This window comes from Pyrus communis, chromosome 2 (assembly GCF_041283825.1).
Source record: "Pyrus communis isolate YQ-2024b chromosome 2, ASM4128382v1, whole genome shotgun sequence".
Classification (NCBI taxonomy): domain Eukaryota; kingdom Viridiplantae; phylum Streptophyta; class Magnoliopsida; order Rosales; family Rosaceae; genus Pyrus; species Pyrus communis.
Genome location: NC_142566.1, coordinates 25,463,686 through 25,483,687, shown reverse-complemented (window position 1 = coordinate 25,483,687; position 20,002 = coordinate 25,463,686). Strand labels below are relative to the sequence as shown.

The 20,002-nt window shown below is 36.9% G+C and overlaps 2 protein-coding genes across 2 annotated transcripts; both read right to left on the bottom strand.

Moving 5' to 3' along the window:
- Positions 1-505: 505 nt before the first annotated feature.
- LOC137747309 (uncharacterized) lies at positions 506-8,808 on the bottom strand. The gene is made up of 22 exons (XM_068487399.2): positions 7,543-8,808; positions 7,271-7,386; positions 6,894-7,102; positions 6,647-6,766; positions 6,335-6,463; positions 6,116-6,241; positions 5,699-5,754; positions 5,524-5,623; positions 5,291-5,408; positions 4,943-5,152; positions 4,459-4,789; positions 4,110-4,203; positions 3,620-3,728; positions 3,161-3,432; positions 2,903-3,030; positions 2,500-2,734; positions 2,192-2,380; positions 1,802-2,091; positions 1,542-1,725; positions 1,176-1,418; positions 979-1,064; positions 506-884 (listed from the first exon to the last, which is right to left on the bottom strand). Exons 1-22 carry the CDS (start codon positions 8,361-8,363, stop codon positions 737-739), a joined length of 4,314 nt encoding a protein of 1,437 aa, XP_068343500.2. The 5' UTR covers positions 8,364-8,808; the 3' UTR covers positions 506-736.
- Positions 8,809-9,866: 1,058 nt separating this feature from the next.
- On the bottom strand, positions 9,867-12,247 carry LOC137748862 (inositol oxygenase 4-like). The gene is made up of 10 exons (XM_068489049.2): positions 12,124-12,247; positions 11,774-11,963; positions 11,380-11,666; positions 11,098-11,157; positions 10,955-11,007; positions 10,745-10,867; positions 10,578-10,647; positions 10,414-10,492; positions 10,194-10,275; positions 9,867-10,107 (listed from the first exon to the last, which is right to left on the bottom strand). The coding sequence occupies exons 1-10, from the start codon at positions 12,152-12,154 to the stop codon at positions 10,081-10,083; spliced, it is 1,002 nt and encodes a 333-aa protein (XP_068345150.2). The 5' UTR covers positions 12,155-12,247; the 3' UTR covers positions 9,867-10,080.
- Positions 12,248-20,002: the final 7,755 nt, after the last annotated feature.

Below are 20,002 nucleotides of genomic sequence, written 5' to 3'. Positions count from 1 at the left end.
CTATATAAAATTAATATAAAATATTAACGTAACTTAACCGTAACCGTCAAATAGAAGGGGAAGAAAGAAGGAAGAGAATCCTACTCCGTTGACTTGCCTAAAAAACAAAGTATGAAGTGGGGCCATGTCAAGTCCCTTCAAATTGAATGAGGATCCTCTCTCCAAATATATAATGAACGAACATAATTTGAGAATCTCTAAAATCCTCACACTGGGGATTCAGAGAGGATCCTCATTCATAAGATCAAAATTGTAAATTCCAATGTCCGTGCGTTCTCAAAATTTGACCTTGTGTTCTTTTGAAAAGTTCCGTTTCCTCTCACTAAACACCATTAGCATATACATCAAGCCATTTTAACACGATCGTTTCGTAATCAAATATGTCATGAATTTGGACTTTCGAGGATCGATAACGACGGTTTTTATCATAATGTCAGCCAAATATATGACCATAGAAAGCCGATTTGGATACACCGGCACAAACAAATGGACGAAAGGCATGGAGTGTGTTGAAATAATGTGCTCGGGTTGGCAACTGCTATGATGCTATCCATGATGTCTCGAAACATATGTACGAGAACTTTTCTTTTTTCTTTTCTTTTTCCATAAGACAGGCCACAATCTAAAAAATGACCTCGATCGAAAAAGAAAAATCTATATACGGTTCATATTTACCAAAAAAATTAAACCAAAAATTAAAAATAAATAAAACTTGAACTTTGTCAATGAACCTCTTTCATGACTGCCAGAAAACGTCGGGGTCATTGCTGTACAATGAGTGATCCTGGATTTCCTGGTTCGCCACATGGCAGTCGATGAGCCGCGACTGCACGAGTTTACACAGTGCCAGGCCACAGGGAAGCACCCACCATTCACTTTCATCCCTGAATTGATGCAAGAACTTTCATTAGTGAGGACTGAAGTTGCTGCAATCAGGGATATAAACAGTTTGCTGCCATGACGGGTTGAAAAACTTACATGCTAAAATTCCAGGACTGAAAGTTGGAGTGCTTTTTCCTCGAGTGGGCCGCATAATGAATCAATCCACACGTAAATGCAACACCCTGTAACAACCGAAAAATGTCAGGAATCACGCCGTTGAAAATGTGCATCGCTTGCTTTTACCCTATGTCATTGTTTTGAATACGAAAGCCACTGGATTCAAGGCAACTTACGACATTGATCAAGGATGTGATGTTCCATAAAGCATATATACGCGTAAGACCTGCTGCCCGTTTAGGTCCACGACTAAACAAAGCACTGATTCCAGCCGGGAAGGGGAACAGTAGACCGAGAGGAAGCATAAATAAGACTAAGAAAAAGTTCAACAGTGAAATAGAATATAGCTGCAGCAAACTGAGCAAGACTATGCTAAAATCTCCCAAGAGTAGAATAGAGATGAACAAACCGACAAGATCCTGTGAGAACGGAAGAAAGTAGGGAGAGAAAAATTAGAAAAACGTCTAAGAACAACTGGAAATCAGAATGAGGAATGACAAAGGACCAAGTCGGTACAATATAAATGTAGGCATGTTCAATACCTGATGGCCAACCGGTTTGCCATTATAAACTATGAAAGAATACGGATAAAATATAGCTGTCTTCTCTTTAAATGTCCTTAAGCTCTTGCTGTGTAAAATGCCTCCAGAAAATCTTTTCTGTGACATCCAATGGTCGATGAGTCTCAAATGCTCAAATGGGTTTTCCCAATGAGTTCTTGGCGTACTGCAAATAGGGTGGAAGAAACATGAGCCATATGATACGTAACTTGCTAGAAAGATAATCAGGAGCTGAATGTTACCGTGACAGATAATCCCGTGGCAACAATGCATCTTGAGCCTCCAGTGTTGGTGGCACACTTTCGTTGTCGATAGCATATATCAAAAGTCCAAACTGGCTATACCCAGACGCTGTTGGCTGAAACCAGGCAAGATCAACATGTACGCCATATGGCCTAAGAGTAGGGTTAGCATGCGTTTCAAGCCAGCTGATAACAAGACCAAAAGTTAACTTTAAGTGACCACGCCGAACCAATCGCAGTTGAGCATTTAGACCAGCTACAAGCCGATACCAGATGGTAGGTGGAATACTCTGAAAGCAGATCAAATTTAACGGTCACAACTTTGCTTTATAAAAATATCAATAGGAAACAACTTCACATCTAACACAACCCTAAAGGTAGGTAGATAACCTGACTCATGAGGCTAGTGAGAATGTTATCACTGCAAAGATGGAAAGGCGCCATGTAACTTCCATCTCCTCCAAAAATTAATGACAATGGAAATCGCTGATGAAGACGGGGAGGAAGACCAGCTCTTTTCTCATCTCCACCAAGGTAAAAGTCCACGTATGCAAGCATTAAATCAGAAGTTGCAGCTACCTGCGTCCCAAAACAGTAAATGATGCTAAAACTGTTAATGCATCTGTTAACAAAATGTCTCCAATTAGGTACACTTCAAAAGATGTTGGGAAGAGAATTTATGACTTCTTTAGATATACCTTGAGTCCTTCATACAGTGCACGTGAACGACAAGAACGCAAACACGAATGATCATATTCTGATCTAACATATTCACGAAGTTGTTGTAACTTCTTTTTCCTTCGACTCTGTAACCATGACCAGGCAAGTGGATAGGCAAACACGCAAAGAATGCTGTAGACTGATCCTTCCCACCACTGATAAGCAGCTAAACCATTTATCTCGTCCACAAATCTATTGAATGCAGCCTCATACCTGACATGTCATGAAATACTTTAAAACACTTACAGAAGTTTACGTAACTTGAATTAATATGAAACAATGAGTTAAATTATCAAGCTCAAAGCATGACTTGTGGCCATTATTTTTCAGTGGGCATCCGACCACCAAAGTCATAATACACGAAAGCGAAAGAGAGCTTACACAATCTCTGTGACTTGTTCTGGAGGGGAATGAGGTAGATGCCAAGGTTCACTGAATGTATTTGGCCCCATGAAAAACATCCTATGCACATGACTCTGAGATTCCTCGTTTCTATTTGTTTCCAAAACCTACACGAAAACAGGATTGTCACATCTAACATGATATGTCACACATTACAGGGCACTGTAATTTGGTTTTCAAATAACCATTCTTCCAGTTGTAAAAACGAAGTAGCCAAAGTTAAGATTGGAGGTGAACCTCATTCAACGATTCCAGGAAAGGGAAGGAATTATCTAAACGAGAGCCCTGTCGAGCAGGTAGAGGAGTCGGTAATTCGTCTCCAGTAACATACTTCATCCGTGCAACACTAAGCACAAGAGCTAACAGGATGAGGATGCTTAACAGAATAAAACCAAACCACCATGGTCCGCCAAAAGTATAAACCAACTCTTCAAATGCTGTATAACACTTAGGCATGTGATATCTGTCAGAAATGCACTTATGCGGACATGGAGTTTCGGTGACACCACCTGACCAAATTTGAATGAAGTTACAGAGATGATTTACCCAAAGAAAACATAATCAAGGCAAACCATGTAACACCACTCTCAACAAAAAAGATCCAATCGATCACAAATTCCAGTTCTTTAAATAAGCTCACAAGAAAACCATAGCAAAACTCTTGCCCAAAGTAGCCAGAGTAGAATTTAGGGATACCTCGAACCATGACATATATGGCACGATGTGGAAGCTCCAAAGATGGGCAAGCATGACAAAGGGCTCTATCAGAGCCACTCACATTCTTAAAGGTGCCAACAGGGCATTCCTGCAGTACAATTTGGTCAAATAGTGAACTTAAAAATGATATTTTCCCCGCCAAAAAGAAAAAAAAACATAAACATAAACATGAAAACCAAGAGAAACTAAGCAAACTCATTGAAAGCATGTTCATTACTATAATCACAGAGGCAAATATGTATATGAATATAATATGACCAAGATCTTGCTAACATAACTAGCCAACAAACTTTCCAATTAAACAATGTAAAACGGGCATCAACTAGAATTTTAAAAATAAGTCTACAACAACAAAACTTAACTTATACAACATGTTTCTTAATGCGATGCTTGATTTAATAGCATAAGCAGAGCCATAGTATATCTTAAGCTAAGTCAAAATGTCATCAAATACAAATAGCGAAGCTACCTCACAAAAGATACCATAAAGCCCTCTGGGACAGGCCTTTCCAGTAACAGTCCCATTTTGTCCAGCCTGACCATGACCTCTACCGAAGCCTCCCCTGCACCAAGGAGACGAAAAGAGGGTTAAAACTTGAGTGATATCTCAACACCAGAAACAACTTGTTATACAAAGAAACTATGTTATATTGAAAACAATGTTTATATTAAAGAAACTTACTAGAAGTGGCACAGGTTCTAGTACACCTATCATTAAGTGAGCAAATGATAGTAGTACTCAAAGAATTTTACTTCAACAACGTACAATGCATATATGTCAAAATTGTGAAAAGCAGTATCTATTTCCGGATACTAACCCAGTAATGATGCTTCCATTCACACTTGCTGTGGGTAGATATGCATCCCCAACTGGTATATCTGACCAGTGAAAGTGAATCCTTCCACCACCTCCTCCGCCACCACCACTAGGACTACCATGTCCACCAACAGTTGAGATTGTAGAAGAATTACCAAGTGCCAATGTTTGAACAAACAATAGAATAGTTCCACCAGAACCACCCCCAGGACCTATATTTGTAAAGACCCTATCATTTTTCTCCAAATATTTTTCTCCAAAGGATTCTCCGTCGGATCTAAGTGAACCATCAAGAGACAAACTTGACAATGAGCGCTCCAATGAACCCATTACTGTTTAGGGATGGAAAAAACACATGTTACTGTTCAAAAAAGGATATATGACCCAATAGCTATCGATCACAAAAAGAAAATCATCCATTGATCTGCTGATATCTTCTAAAACTTTCTCCACATTTTTTATTATATTTGTTTTATATTTCTTACCAATGATACCACCACCTGCAGTTGCACCAGCTAGGCTATCATTTCCACTACCACTACCAAGTTCACACGGCAAATCAGCATCTCCATAGGAAACACCACCGTCAATAAAATTTCCATCGTAATACCCATCCCCACCTTTGCCACCATGCCCACCACCGCCACCAAGCCCATTTGTGAAAAACTTTCCTCTACCAATCCCACCAGGGCAGCCTGTGTATAAAATAGAAATCCCTATGATCTTAGAAGGCATGGTTTAGGTAATAATTTATCGCTTCAAATCCAAGAAAACATCCAGGTTACATGTTCAGTCAAAACTGTTAAAAAGAAACTGAGAGTCCAAATGCATACCTAGGCCAGATGCACTAATTACCCCAGAAGAGTGGACCTCTACAGCTCTAACCCAGTGAAAATGTATAACAGATCCAGTTATACTGCCTTGAATAATAACATCTTCAACTCGACAGATCTGAAGCAGGAAGCCAACCATTTATCAGCAACACAAGGTGGACTCTGTTCAGCCTTCTTAAAAATTTAAATAAATTGCCAAAGAACTTAGTTCCCAATCTGGATCAATGGGAGACCTGAAGAGTGAAGGTCAATGTAGAGTTCATGTTACAATCTTCGGGTGGATGAAGTAATTCCATGGGGCAGTTTGGAAGTTCACAGTTGAGTTTGGGTTTCCTGCCAGTCCCAAAATGAGAATCACTTCCAAAGGAAAAAAATGACATCATTGAGAACTATGAATTTAAAACTTACGTCAAATTACCACCACCACTTTCCAGAGGCCCTTGCAGTGAAGATCCAGGTCCAATCTTCAGTATTAAAAGAAGAAGATTCAGCATGTACATGCCACAAGATACAAATAGTGCACAATCATATGGTACACTTCAAAATTCACACATGAAACAAAATCAGACTGGATGGATGAGAATACGTTCACATATTTGTAAGTGGATTTGCTGATACTGTGAAAAAGCAAATCAACAAATCAATATAATTTTCCAAATTTAAGTAACAGAAAACTGTGCCAACATAATTGTCCCTCAGATGCCAACAATTCTAGGTATATGATATTTTGGTGGATACTTTAAAACCTCTGCACCAAAAATTCATAAAACCTGGTATTAACGAAATGATGAAAACTTAAAAATACACACCAAATCTGCAACTTACATTGACACTGAAAAATAGAGACAGAATCAGGTGTTGTGCTTCAATCAGATCTCCTGGCCCAGACAAATTCAAGAAACCTTGTCCGTGAACTCCCAAATTCGCATTAGAATGTATCACAGATGCCCCCTGACAATCAAATACGGAAGCATGATTTGACAGTGTAAATCAAGGTTCCATCTGTTTCCTAGGTGTACAATCAAGGTTCTAGTTTCAACATACCCTGAGAACCACTACATTGCTTGCCTCAAGCAAGGATGTTGCCACAATTGCATCAGCAAGACCATCTATAAGCATTTTAGAATTCCACATCAAGTGCATTTTGACAGACATTCGAAGAGCCCCAAATATCTGAGTTTATCAGGAAAAGACAGCAGACATTCAAGTTTTAAAATATTTCAAGATATGAGGTGTGCGTGTGTATCTGTTTTTGCACTTTCTATTTCCGCTTCCACACCCAATTTATTTATGCCTGATTGTCAAACATTTATGAAAAGAAAGAAAGAAAGGAAAAAGGATAAGTCTTACGATTACCTTGATAACAGAATCACTCATCAGAAGCTCTTCTGCCATTAACTCAAATTCTGATGAAGCAAAATGTGCAAGACCAAAACTCAAAACTGCACCACATGATAAACGAATTTGACCTCGAACCTGCACAATACATTACAATTTCAGCAATATATGACTTCAAATAGAATATTTGTATTTTTTATTAATACTAAGACAAGAAAAGCCCTTCATCGCAAAGCAATAGAAGTTAGTTTAGTTCTTCAATGACCTGAACACGGCTCCAATACAAAGGAACCAAAGCCTTGGCATGATTTTGGATATCAACATTTGTCCAAAGTGGCTGTTTGGGAAACTCTAACAGAAGCGTGTCAGTCTGTGTGGACAAGTTATGATTATTGACTATAAGTCTCCGAGGTACAGCATCATAATATGTCCCTGCAGCACCTGCATTTTCCAGACAGCCTAAACTCCTTCCCCCTGCCAGAAGAAGCAGAACATCAACATACCGGTCGTAATGTACAAAAACAAAGTAGTTCCAATGGTTCTCTCAATAAGTTCTTCCTCTACATATACCAAAGAGAAACTTAATCAAGTTATTTGCTTTGATGTACAAATTATATTACAAAATGATAACTTTTTACTTACCATGAGCAAAGATATCTGTATTATCACGCCTGCTGAAAACTTTGATGGAAACTCTTCCACCTCCCCCTCCAGCAAATCCATTACCCCCCACTGCACTTATCCTGCCACTTCCAGTCCTGCTCTTCAAGGAAAATAATTGTAGTTACGCAATGAAAGAGGTACGTAACAACCAATCAAACAAACTATTAGCCTCCATGATTGAGCATATTAATAGATATAATCGTTATTGGGTCATTGTTTCAATTTAAACACACAACAGGTAAAGTACATACATTCTACGAGCTTTGACAAATATGCTGCCCCCTGACCCTCCACCACCCTTAATCCCACCATCACCGCCATCAGCCAAAACACTCCCACTAAGTTCAATTGAACTTCTTGCCTCCAACCAAATCCTCCCACCTCCTTCCCCACCATACTTCTCATCCTTACTAGTTGTTCCACCCTTACTCCCATAACTCACCGGCTCACTTAACGATGACCATGCATACGGATCCCCACCCCAAACATCGTCCGGGAGCTTCGTATTATCAATCACACAACTAGCACCTCTCCCGCCATGCCCTCCACCAGAACCCTGAACACCGTCCGGGGTGCCACTAGTCTGCGCAGGGGGTGCACCCGCCAATGCCGTAACATTTACCACTGAACCAGTTAAAAAGCTCGCATTCGAAGCATTAACCGTAACTAACCCGGCAATAATCATTGAATTTCTACCTAAACTGAATTCCCCACTAATGTTAACCACAATTTCGCAACCCAAAAATGGGCAGCTCAAATTAACACCGGAAAGTATAAATAAGCTCCCATTTCCTTCTATATACACATTATCTTCAAGAATCAAACTGGAATTCAGCTCACAAATGGTGTCCAGCGACCCAATTCCATTGAGACCCCCCTGACACGAGAGCGGGGGAGGGTGGGGCGGCGGCGGAACCGGCGGCGGAGAAGGAGGCGAATAGTCCCCGTGAATTTCGAACGCGAGAATTGAAAATTCATCGTCGGAATCAGCGCAGAGGCTAGGGTTTATGGCGAAGCTGATGAAGAGGTTGAGGATGAAAAGGTGGAGAAGAAGCGGGGCGCTTTGAGCCATCCTGAAGAGGCCAAACTCATCACAGAGATGAAAACCCTAGCTGGAAACCGATTGCTGAGTCGAATTCTGAGTGTTGGGGATTCGGGGTTTGTGAGAATTGGACTTAGTGGTGAGATTTTTGGATCAAAGACCAGAGTTTGGACGAGAAATTGTGGGGTAAATTAGGTAAATACGTGAACGCTTGAACCTTTTGAGAAATTTGGATTGGGGTCGAAAATGGTAAGAAATCTGAGAAAATTTATGGCGTCTGTGGTGGTTTCGCTTTGACAGGGAAGAAGACGAAGAGCTGATGCCCGGTGGAAGGAGAACAGACAGAACGGAACAGAACCGAACCGAACGGAACAGAACATAACGGAACAGAACAGAACAGACGAACGTGTGCACGGCACGTGCAACCTTCTTTGTTTAATTTAAGGGTTTAATTTTTTTTTTTTTTTCAGTTTCTGATAAGAAATGCACGCAGAATCTATAATGACCGGTGTATCATACGTATTATTTTTATAAATAGCTAGTTTTTTTTTTAATTTAATTAAAATAATTTAAGTTAGCAAATATTTGTGTATTATTTAATTTTTATATGCTAATGGAATTAATTAGTTTTGCGTCACATGATAGAGAGATTTTTCAATTTACCTGAACTACGGTGATGTTATTACACAAGTGGAGGAATTTTTTTAAGTGTCATTTCACTTGTATGTGCCACACTGAAAATCGCTTTTATCTGATAAGAGTTATTAGATTTGATTTAATAGGTCAAATGCATATAATAAGGTCACACTTCTTTTATTTCATGCAATATATTTTCTGTTATCATAAGCTATTATCTTGTAACGATATTATATTTTGCAATATATTCAAATGACAACTAAGTCATTCTCCGTGTTAGGTTCATCAAAAAAACTTTTAACCGTTTCTTGGTTGAGAAGGAAATTTTTTAAATGATGAATAGTAAGAATAGTTACTTTTATATTCTAATTTTTTATGTTTGGCTTTCAGACGAGAAGGGAATCAAATTCGAGACCTCTTCTAACATTGCAGCGTTATGATTGTATTATAATACTAGTGGATCGGTCACTCTGAATATGGGATTTGAATAATAAGAACACACGACTTTGGCTCTTTGATCTTTTTCTTCATTACTTAACTAATCACAGCTTGATTAACAAAATTCCAAACAGTGACTTGTCCCGGTGGGGACTAATTCTCAAGAAATCTGTTGGGGTGGAGAAATATCATGCAACAGCAGTATATGCGCCTCTTTTTTATCACTCATCAACTTAGTACGAGTGATGAGTGGGAAAGAGATAGAATACACTCGGGGGTACCATGCAGTTGAAGAAATGAAACATGAGCGCTGACCATTTTTCTGAAATGTGCTATGGATGGATGTAAATTAACTTTGGGCATAGACAGTAGCGGATTTAGAATTTTTTCGAGCAAACCTATAAGGGTTGAGAAAGAAGAATAATTGGAAGCATTTGGAATAATTACTGAAATGAAAGATACGCTGAAATTCATTTTTCTTTATTCATGTTTGAATTTGGTGCAGCAGCACAACAAGAATACATTTCTTAAAAGTTCCAAACATGAAATACAACTCAACAGCCTCTTCTCTTAACCAAACACTATGTACATCACTGGACAGATGAAGTCTTGAAGCAGAACAGAAAGGTGCAATTCTCCTTAATATATCAACTGTGTCGAAAACCTGAACGGATCACCATCTGAGCTTTGCTGGGAAATACTGCAAAAAAGAATTCACATCCAAATCAGAATATGAGTTGGTGAATGATCGAAAAATTTGGAATGCGCTCGATGAACAGTACTCACCTTCTCAATGAGGGACAAATAATATGGCTTAACTTTTTCGACATCAACTCGAACTTTGCTCTTGCTGTAGAGGTCATATTTGCTGCAAATGATAACAAAAAAGGCACAAATAAGGTCAGTTTGGTCCATGCAATTTGGCAATCACAAGATATATATATATATATATATATATATATATATATATATTATGTATATATGTTGAATTAGAAATGGAGCTTACTTGAATACTTGAAGCCACTTTAGATTCTCTTCGTCCTCTTTGTTCATAAGGTGTGTATATGCCCCTGCCCTATGTAAAGCTGCAACATAATAAATTGGAAGCTTAATATTTGTCACATTGGATGGAGTAATTTCAAGTCCGGGGGAATTTGGTGATGTACTTACGATAAAATGAGTGATACCGGATGATGAACAATCCTGCCTGAGGCAAAGTTGTTCCGTTTTCCTTGGCCACCTGCAGATTGATTTGAACATACAGGTTAACAAAATCAGGGTTTAATGATAGAAATGTCCAAAATTGTTCATTTGAAGCGATTTAGCGAAAGACGTACCAAGTACATGTAGTCATCATGACCCCATGAGATCATGACATTGTCTAGTCCACATCCTTTTGAGTAAATCCCATTTTTGGTGTTGTAGGAAGGATTGTTGCAATCTGGATTTTCCTTGAAATACTGCAAGGGCAAAGAATTTTTATGTAACTTTATTGATTTAAGATGTTTACTTAGTGCAACTAATTAATCTTTGAGAGTAAATTATACCTTGTGGTGAACAATGGATTCATCGAAAGCGCACCCGAGAGGATGTGTGTCTCCTGCAGCATAACATTTGGGTTATTTTTCATTAAATAGCTCAAAAATGGAAAAGGTGTATCACATATCAATAGGCAAAACGTAATGCTCACCAACGACAGCCCATTGAGGAAGCTGTCCAAAGCTAGGAAGAAGAAGCACTTTTCCGAGATCTGAAACCAATACAAGCTGAAGTCAAATGCAAGAAGAAGCACTTTATCAAATCCTAGAAGAATATGGTAAACTCTAATGAAAAAAGTTAGAAGCAGTTGTGGAATTCTATTTCTATCTATAAACAATTATATAGAGTCCGTCTACAGTGCGGTTAACTGCACTTTTAAAAAGGTGTAATTAGGTTTAAAATCAGAATAAAAGAATTTCAATTGCAAATATACCATGAATAAGAGCAGTCAAGTGCAACCAATCTTCATTGGGATAGTCTTTTCTAATGGCTTCAGCAGTTTGCAGCAAGTGCTCAATTTGTGGTTCATCCAAGTCCGGATCACTGTCATCCACAACATCATTGAGCAGCTCACAACATTCCCATATGCTCATTTCGACTCGATTCAACTTGCTGTACTCCTCCCTCATCCTCTTCACGAAATCATGCGTTTGATTAATGTGGTTCAACCGGTAGAATTCCTCCACGGATTTCTGCCTTTCACTTTCTGCATTATAATCCCTGCATTGCATAATTTGCATTTGTGCATAAACATATGTCAGACTTCGATATTTCATAAGAACCACATGAAAAATGTGACAAAAAATTAAGAAAATAATATTACAGACCTGAACGACTGGCCAAATGAATTGATTTCAAGTGCAATGAAAGCCTCATTAGATCCTGTAATTTCTTGTGCCACAATTCCATCATTTTTTGAGATCTCTTTGGGCACCACAAACCCACCATCCAATACCAAATCATTCATTTCTCCATTGTTCTCTGAAGAAATAATCTTCTTTTCCTCCACTTGTAACCCTAATCAGCAAATTAAGATCATAATTAATTAACTAATCATAAACAAGGAACAAAGGGAAAGGGTTTGTAGCTCGCTTGGTTCAGAACATTCGCCCAAGCATCCGAAGTTCTGTGTTCGATCCAAGAAAAAACAGATCAAAGCAAAGGGTAGAGGGTTTACCAATCTCAGGCTGCTCAATGAGGATAGTCATCTTTGCCTCCGCAAAATCGAGCAATTAAAATATGGCTCGATCGAAGCAAACAAGAATCCAAAAGCAGAGAAGAAAGCAAATTGGTTGTGTGGTACGATACGTTGCAAAAGTGGGTTCTTATAGTTTAACCTAAAAATGTCTTGCATGAAATCTGGAAGCAAGGGAGTCCTCAACTGAAAAAACGGCCTGTTGAAATTCCTATTTTATCCAACTAAATTTAAAAAATACTGTGCTTGCATGAAAATTTAGGAAGCGTGGGAGCCCTCAACTGAAATTATAATCCCACTAGTCCGAAAGAAACGTTCAAATTTCCATTTTATCTTTGCCCACATTTAGAAAAATAAAATGATTGGATTTTAAGTTAAATAAGACTCAGAGTCAGCTATTACGTGGATATCATTATCTAGAGTTCTTGCTTGGATCTACTGACTTGAATCTAGTCATGGCCAAGTAATGCACGTTGGAATTTTTGGATCGCTAGGCCCGTCTCATTCTAATAACACTAATATTGTTTTCAACTTTACCACATGCCCAATCCGTCAAGTGTGATATTTTACCATAAAAATATCAGTATTAGTTAGAGGGTGGTAATACTATTTAAACCTCTTGGTTTCTTTTCACCCCACCGATATGGGACTTTAACACTCTCCATCACGTGTAACCTCATTTAGTGGTTCACACGTGGAGATCCACATCGGTAATTGAAACTCAGAGGTTGTCTCACGTTGGGCCCACTTGTTTTCAATTGGAACTCAGCGGTCGTCTCTATATTAAGAGCTCAGGCTTGTTTCCTTCCCGATGGTGACAAGCTCGTTGGCTTGCACAGGCCCGCAACCATGGGCTCTGATAACATGTTGGAATTTTTGGATCGTCAGGCCGGCCCCACTCTAACGACACTGATACTGTTTCCAACTTTACCACTTGACCAATCTGTCACGTGTGAGATTTTACCACAAAAAACTTCGGTATTAGTTAAAGTAGGGTAATACCATTTAAACCCCTTGGTTTCTTTTATCCCCACCGATGTGGAACTTTAACAATGCATGCAAACTGTTATTATTAATTCGGTTCTTAACAGTCAGAAGAAAATTTTGGATCGCTATTTGAAATTGTATCAATTTCTTCACATTGTATCTTTAATTTCTAATTCGGTTTTGAACTATCTTGAAATTTCACCGGCTATCGTCGAATGTGTTAAATTTTTTGTTAAATTTATCATGTCGTGACGCACATAGTACGCTTATAAGGGACATTTGATCAATCATGATTAATTAATATGCAAAAAACATGCCTAACTTGTGGAAAGGGGGTTTTGATTTTTATCAGTAAGTGGAGTCCTCTATCAAATTATTTTTATTACGAGGGGTAAAATTGATAACTTAAATTTTTTTCAATTAATAAATTCCCTCTTGTATCTTAAAATAATAGTCACTGCTGAGGATTAAATTAAGGTCTCATACGTGCATAACGTCCACATAACAGAAACTCTAACACATTTGACTGCCGAAGGCGAATCGTTAAGTGGAGGTGAAAACCAAACTAAAAATTCGTGGTGAATTAATGTGGAACAATTCCAAAAGTTCATCAGACATTGCTAAACAATAGTAAAAGCTTAGGTTTTGATCCTTCTTATATATTTTTCATTTAAATATTGACTAACATGGCAGTGGTAATCAGAATCCACGGCCAGGACTGAATATTGGACGCCGACAACAACAGTAATCTTGCTGAGAACATCTACCTGCAACTTGTCTTCTTGTTGTAATGCAGATGCTATATATTCTTTATAATACACAGCTCGGCTATATATATATTCTTAGAGGATTCGCGGTAGATAATTATCCTGGCATAGATTAATACCATTGCCGGCTATGATTTACATTTGATTACAACCAATATTCTCTTATCAAACTGCATGACGCGACATATGAATGATCATCTTATAAGATTGTAAACGTCATTGCTTCATGGTTGATATTTGTTAGAATATACAATAAGTTAGTCTTCTGCATCAATCTCTTATTAATTAAGAATATTTATCCGGCATTGCAATTCTAACAAGAGGATATTATCAGTAAAAATATATGATGTTTTAAAAAGATTATACATAATCTTGTTAAGAATATTTATCTAGCACTGTAATTCTACCTAGAGAAAATTATTCGTAAAAATATATGATGTTTTAAAATAATAACATTATTTATATCTGCAACACTGTCACGGATTGTAATTATCGACCCCACACTAAGAGTGCATGACTTGCATCGCACTTGGGTATTCTTTTAAGGGATGCTTACCCAAACTTTTTCTTAATATGGATCGGAGAGATTGCTGATTTGATCCCTGCAGACAAATTTGATTCTTTCCTAATGATTTGTTGGCCATGAACAACTATGGGAAGAAAAACACGATTCACCTAATACTTGTGTGGCCAGGGCAGTACTCCGGTGGCATGAGTATGATAACACTAAGGCCAATGCACTCTCGGGAACCAGAGCTCGACATGAAGGGATTCCCAAATTGTCAGCACCGCCTAGTGGAAGACTTAAGATGAATGTTGATGGATCGTGGAATGGGGAGAAAAAATTGTTGTCAGAGAGGACTTGGTTTGGGCAGTAAACGGGGTTTTCTAAACTTCCATTGTGAAAGCGATTCGATTCAGATTGTGGAATCGTCAAGAGATCATTCTACTAACTTATCCAATATTGGGCAAATAGTAGAGGATATAAAGGTGTTACTCCGTACAATCACTGAGGCTACTATTACTCATACTCGCTGCCAAGCTAGTGTTATTGCCCATGGGCTTGCACGTTTTGGTTTGTCCTTGAGTCCAGTTTGTGATTGGTGCGACTCTCCTCCAAGTTTAATCGTACATTTACTTGTCGAGGAAAGTTTGTCGCCTTGAATGGCTCTTTGTAATGGATCTTTTGTAATGGTTTCACTCAAGGAATCTACTATAGTTTCCTTCAAAAAAAAAAAAAAAAAAAAAAGAATCCTTACAATGTTTATCTATTTTTTTGAGCTGCAGTTTCAATTCAATCTTTCAGAAATCTATATGGAAAGTCTTAACTACTTTAATCTTGAGTCTTTGCTATGTTTGCTTGAGGACAAGCAAAGTCTAAGGGGGTGTAGTCAAACTATGATTTCATAGGATTTTAATAGACTTTAAAATCAAGGTGTATTCAATTAGGATTTTAAAGGAAGATTTTACAAGACTTTGAAATCATAGTGTAGTCAAAATAGGATTTTAAAGGATTTTAAAAATACATCCCAATTCAATAGTAGTCAATTAAAATTTTAAAAATGTCCACACATGTTAGGTGTAGTGAGAATGCTATAAGGATTTGCTAGGATTTAGTACGGATATTTGATTGAACAATTATTCCTTACGGTTTACACATTTTTTATTTGGATTCTTGTGATTGTTTTTACTGAATTCAGTTCTATTTTACTTAGTTTTGTGTTCTTCTTAGGTATGAGAAGTAAAGATAAGGAAACAAGAAAAATGAGAGATTTGGTGATTAAAACAAGTTTTGCGTCCTCGAAGCAGAAACTGCCTGTGCAGACCAGCCAACTTGACGGAATAAACTGTACTTTCTAATAAGGAACTAGCTGTTGAGCCTTATATCATTGGAAAGATATGGAAGTTAGCTTTCAGTGGAATATTACGAATCATGATTTTGAGTTCTCTAGGTGATGTTATGAAGATTTTCATACAAAACATCAATCAGCCAAGTCTATACGGAAATCGCAATGTTGGGTTTTTTAGGTCATATTCAATTGAAGCCCAAAGCCCAAAAGAGGACGTACAGTCAAAGGGGTCTGAAGTAATTTAACTTCGACATTTACTTGCCACATCATCAGCTGTGCAGTGAGGAAAGGATTGCAAAAAAGAGGTGAAACAGCAGCCATTGTTATATCCTTTTACATCGTTCATAAGTTTTTTCAGGTTTTCTATACTTTTCACTATATTTTCGTATTCTATGAATAACTATGCTCTTTTTTAAGGCTAGGATGATGGCCTAGCATGAATGTTTATGCTTTTTAATGATTATTTTATGAATATTTTGTTTGATTCAAGTTCTTTGACTTGTCACCTTAAGGCTTTGCATATAGTAATTTGAAGATGGATTTGAGGGATAATTGCAATATAATTCGAATTAGCTTCTTGTGAATAAGGGTTGTGAATTACTTGTAACAAGATTTATGGTTGCCTGATTCTCTCTTTCTCTTAGACCTAATAAGTTCTACATGTTAAATTTATGCCCTAATTGGATAGATTGCATCTTAGGATATACGAGCTCTGCCCTAATCAAGAGAATCATATACTTTAGGAAAACCATGGTCTCTAGTGCCTTAATTGGACTTAGATACGAGAATTGTTATCTAAAGTTCCATTGAATGCATTTTAACCAGAACTAGATTGCTTGTTGTTGATTGCAAATCCCTAGACCTTTATCCCTTGCCTTTACACCCAACGTCTATTCTCTTTAATCTTAGATTTAATCTTCTATTCTCTTTTTATTTGCGTATAAAATCATCACAACAAATTATTCACAACTTGAATTGAATCGTTAATTAAGATCGAGCCTAGTTCGTTGTTTGTGTTTACATTTTCATGTTTTTATGTCTTTAATATAATTAGATTTGGTTTTGTTTATCAAATTGGAGATTGAATTAGGATCCTCGTGGGTATGATACATGGACTTGCTAAATGCTATACTGCAACTATCTTGTGCATTTACAGGTTTACACCAGGTTACTATTCATCGAGGATAAAAAGTCGAATAGTGATCCGACAAGCTACTATTCATCTACAGTGCTGCCATTGTAGAATCGTTACGTATGCAAAATCAACAGTAAAAGCCAATTTTTAGACAAGCCTCTGTTCACACGTGCTCCAACAGTCACTCCTACAATAGTTCAAGCCTCAATTCAAACAAGCCTCTATTCGCTTGCTCCAACAGTCGCTCTTACAATAATTCAAGCCTCAAGCTTCAATCTATAAATACAAGGCTCCAAAACCTCAGTCATCCAACTTTTCGATTTCAAGTTTTATATTCTCAAGTTTTCTAAGACTTGAAGTATAACTTTTGCATCAGAGAAATTATTACAATTACAATCATGCATTTCAGTTTATTTTTGGCAAGACTTCAGTAAAATCTTTTAGTCAAGGTTTCTGTAAGTTCATTTTGGTTAAATAAAGATTGGTGTTAATTTATTGTATTACTTTGCGTTAGTAATCTTAGATGATACCAAGTTACCAACAGTTGGGCAATAACAAACTGGCATCGAGTTAAAAGATATCGGGTAATAACAATGAAGAACAAAATTTGCAAAGTTACTTGAAATTGTTATCAAGATGCCAATATGTTTATTGATACCAACAGATAACAATGAGAAAGAAATGCAGCAGTTGGGCAATAACACATTAATGCAAATTAATAACAAAGATCCCTCAACCTTCACAGGGTGGTCCAATATATGGTTAGAGGCAAATTATAGGTTTATTGGTGATCAGGAAGAGGCAGAAATGCATTTGTCTACACATTTTCTGTTAATTTTTGTCATTTGATCATCTTCAATTCATTCAATCCGACAAAATTTTGACAAAGATGTGTGAAAGGTAAAAATAAGTATGTGGATAACACCAGATGAATGAGATAGGCATTCTAATCTTAGTTTACTGGACTAATCATTGTAATGGAATACAGAGCTCGAAATGACAAAATAGACTTAACCCCACTCCACTAATCACCAAAAACAAAACTAGTACCCCAATACATAATCTTATGCTGAGCTCTAGTAATTTCGAAACGAAAAGTAACTTCTGCACACTTGTTTTTACTCATTACCCGTGACTCGTTTATTCTTTCAATTCATTATTTATTTATTTATTCAATGCAGTAGCTGAAAAATTAAATAAATGAAAAATAAAAAAAACTGTGCACGAATTTGAAAATGGATGCATAAATTATTGAGAATTGTCATTTGGGGTGTGGAATTGAGGATATATTTGAAAGCGACAACTTTACCCAGTAGACCGCCCAAAATTTGGCGGCTCAAATCATTATTCTGTTGAACCGGATAAAAAAATATCGAGAAAACTAAAACGGGAGTGGCCCATACCAACCAGTTTTCTTTTGATTTACAGACCAACCAAATAAATTGGGTTGCTTTCCACAACCCAGGAAAATAAATAAACGCTGCATGACACGAAGATTTCTACACATTCGGGTTTTTTTTTTTTTTTTCCTACTGGCAGCATGTAAAGATTCGAATTAGGACATCTTACAATAGTGGGATGAAAAACACCGCTGGACTAAGAATTAGTTAGTCAACGTTTCTATGTACACAACTACTGAAAGTGGTACAATGAAAATGCGATAAAATCCCAAGCCAGGTATATTTTTCAGTCTTGAAATTGAGGCAGGGAGTTGACAATACATGTGATTCTCTGGTTGAAAGTTTTGGAAAGACGTATGCTATTTAATTGTATTTAGGGATGGGCTAAAGCTTTCGGAGCCCATTGGGATTTACTCCTATCCTTCGAGGTGTGGGATACCTCATGGCTCATGCTTTGACCAAAAAAAAACATTTCTACATAAACCTAGGAATGGATGCACTTTGGGAAATATACATGTGAAGGTTTTTCGATGGCTCTTTGAATGTTTGGTACATGTCACTTTTGTACCTATCAAGTGTTAAATGTAATACATACTAGTTATATCTCAACAGGTTGCGTCGACAATAATCGACAAATTATCTTAATATCACTAATCAGATTGCTTCGGCATATGTCAACTTCTGTTGACATGTCTCCAACATGATTTTGCCAACTACAACAAGCCCACGAAGTGTGTGACGAAATGTCTTAATGAATAAACTGAAAAAGAAATTTGCACGGTTCGCACTATATTTCTATCTAAAAAACTTGAATTTTTAATATTGGGACCCCGATAATTTAAATAATGAGTCGGCCACTGCATATACAAAATTTGTTTGAATTTTTGGACAACATTATTTATGTATACTATTGTTTTTGGTAACATCATTATTTCAGTTTACTTAATTTGTACATCTCTTTATATTATAAGACAGTCCCCAGTTTTTTTTTTTTTTTTTTTCTTTTGGAAACAAAGACAGTCCCCTGTTTGGAATGTAACTGTGGTTTACCATCTCAAATTTGTGGACCCAAAAGTACATATTTGTTTTCTGGGAATTTTGGTTAGTCAAAAGCTAAACATGAAAATCTAGTTTAGGTGAGATTGTTATCCACTTTTCAGGCCTAATCTTTAGAAAGAAGCCAACTTTAAAACATGCATGATTTGTTTAATCTTGATTCCTAAATCAAGTTATGTACTCTAAACTCCATCCACAAAATAATAATAAATAACTAATAAATTAATTTGCAATTGGTAATCTTATCCACGGGTCTAATCTCAATGTTGTGTGCTGCTGCTGTTATTTTCAAATTTTTAATCTCCCAACTTAAATAAGTAAGGGATTTTCCTGTTAATTAGATACTAATATGGACACACATAAAGTATGTGAAAATTTTTTTTTTTTTTTTTTTGAAATAGAATGAGAGAGGAAAAGAGAGATAGAGAATGTGGGAGTGAGATTTTTTTTTTTTTTAATTAGAGATATGTTAGGATTACATGTAGGTGAGGCTTTGAAAGAAAAAAAAAACAGAAAAATTTGGTTGTGTGAAATTACATTTTTACCCCATATTTCTTATTCATGTTCTGTTTTAATTAGAGGGTTAAACTGGTAATTTCATAGAATTTTAATTGACAATGAGTATTTTATTAATTAGTAGAAATTTATCTACAACTTATTGTGTTT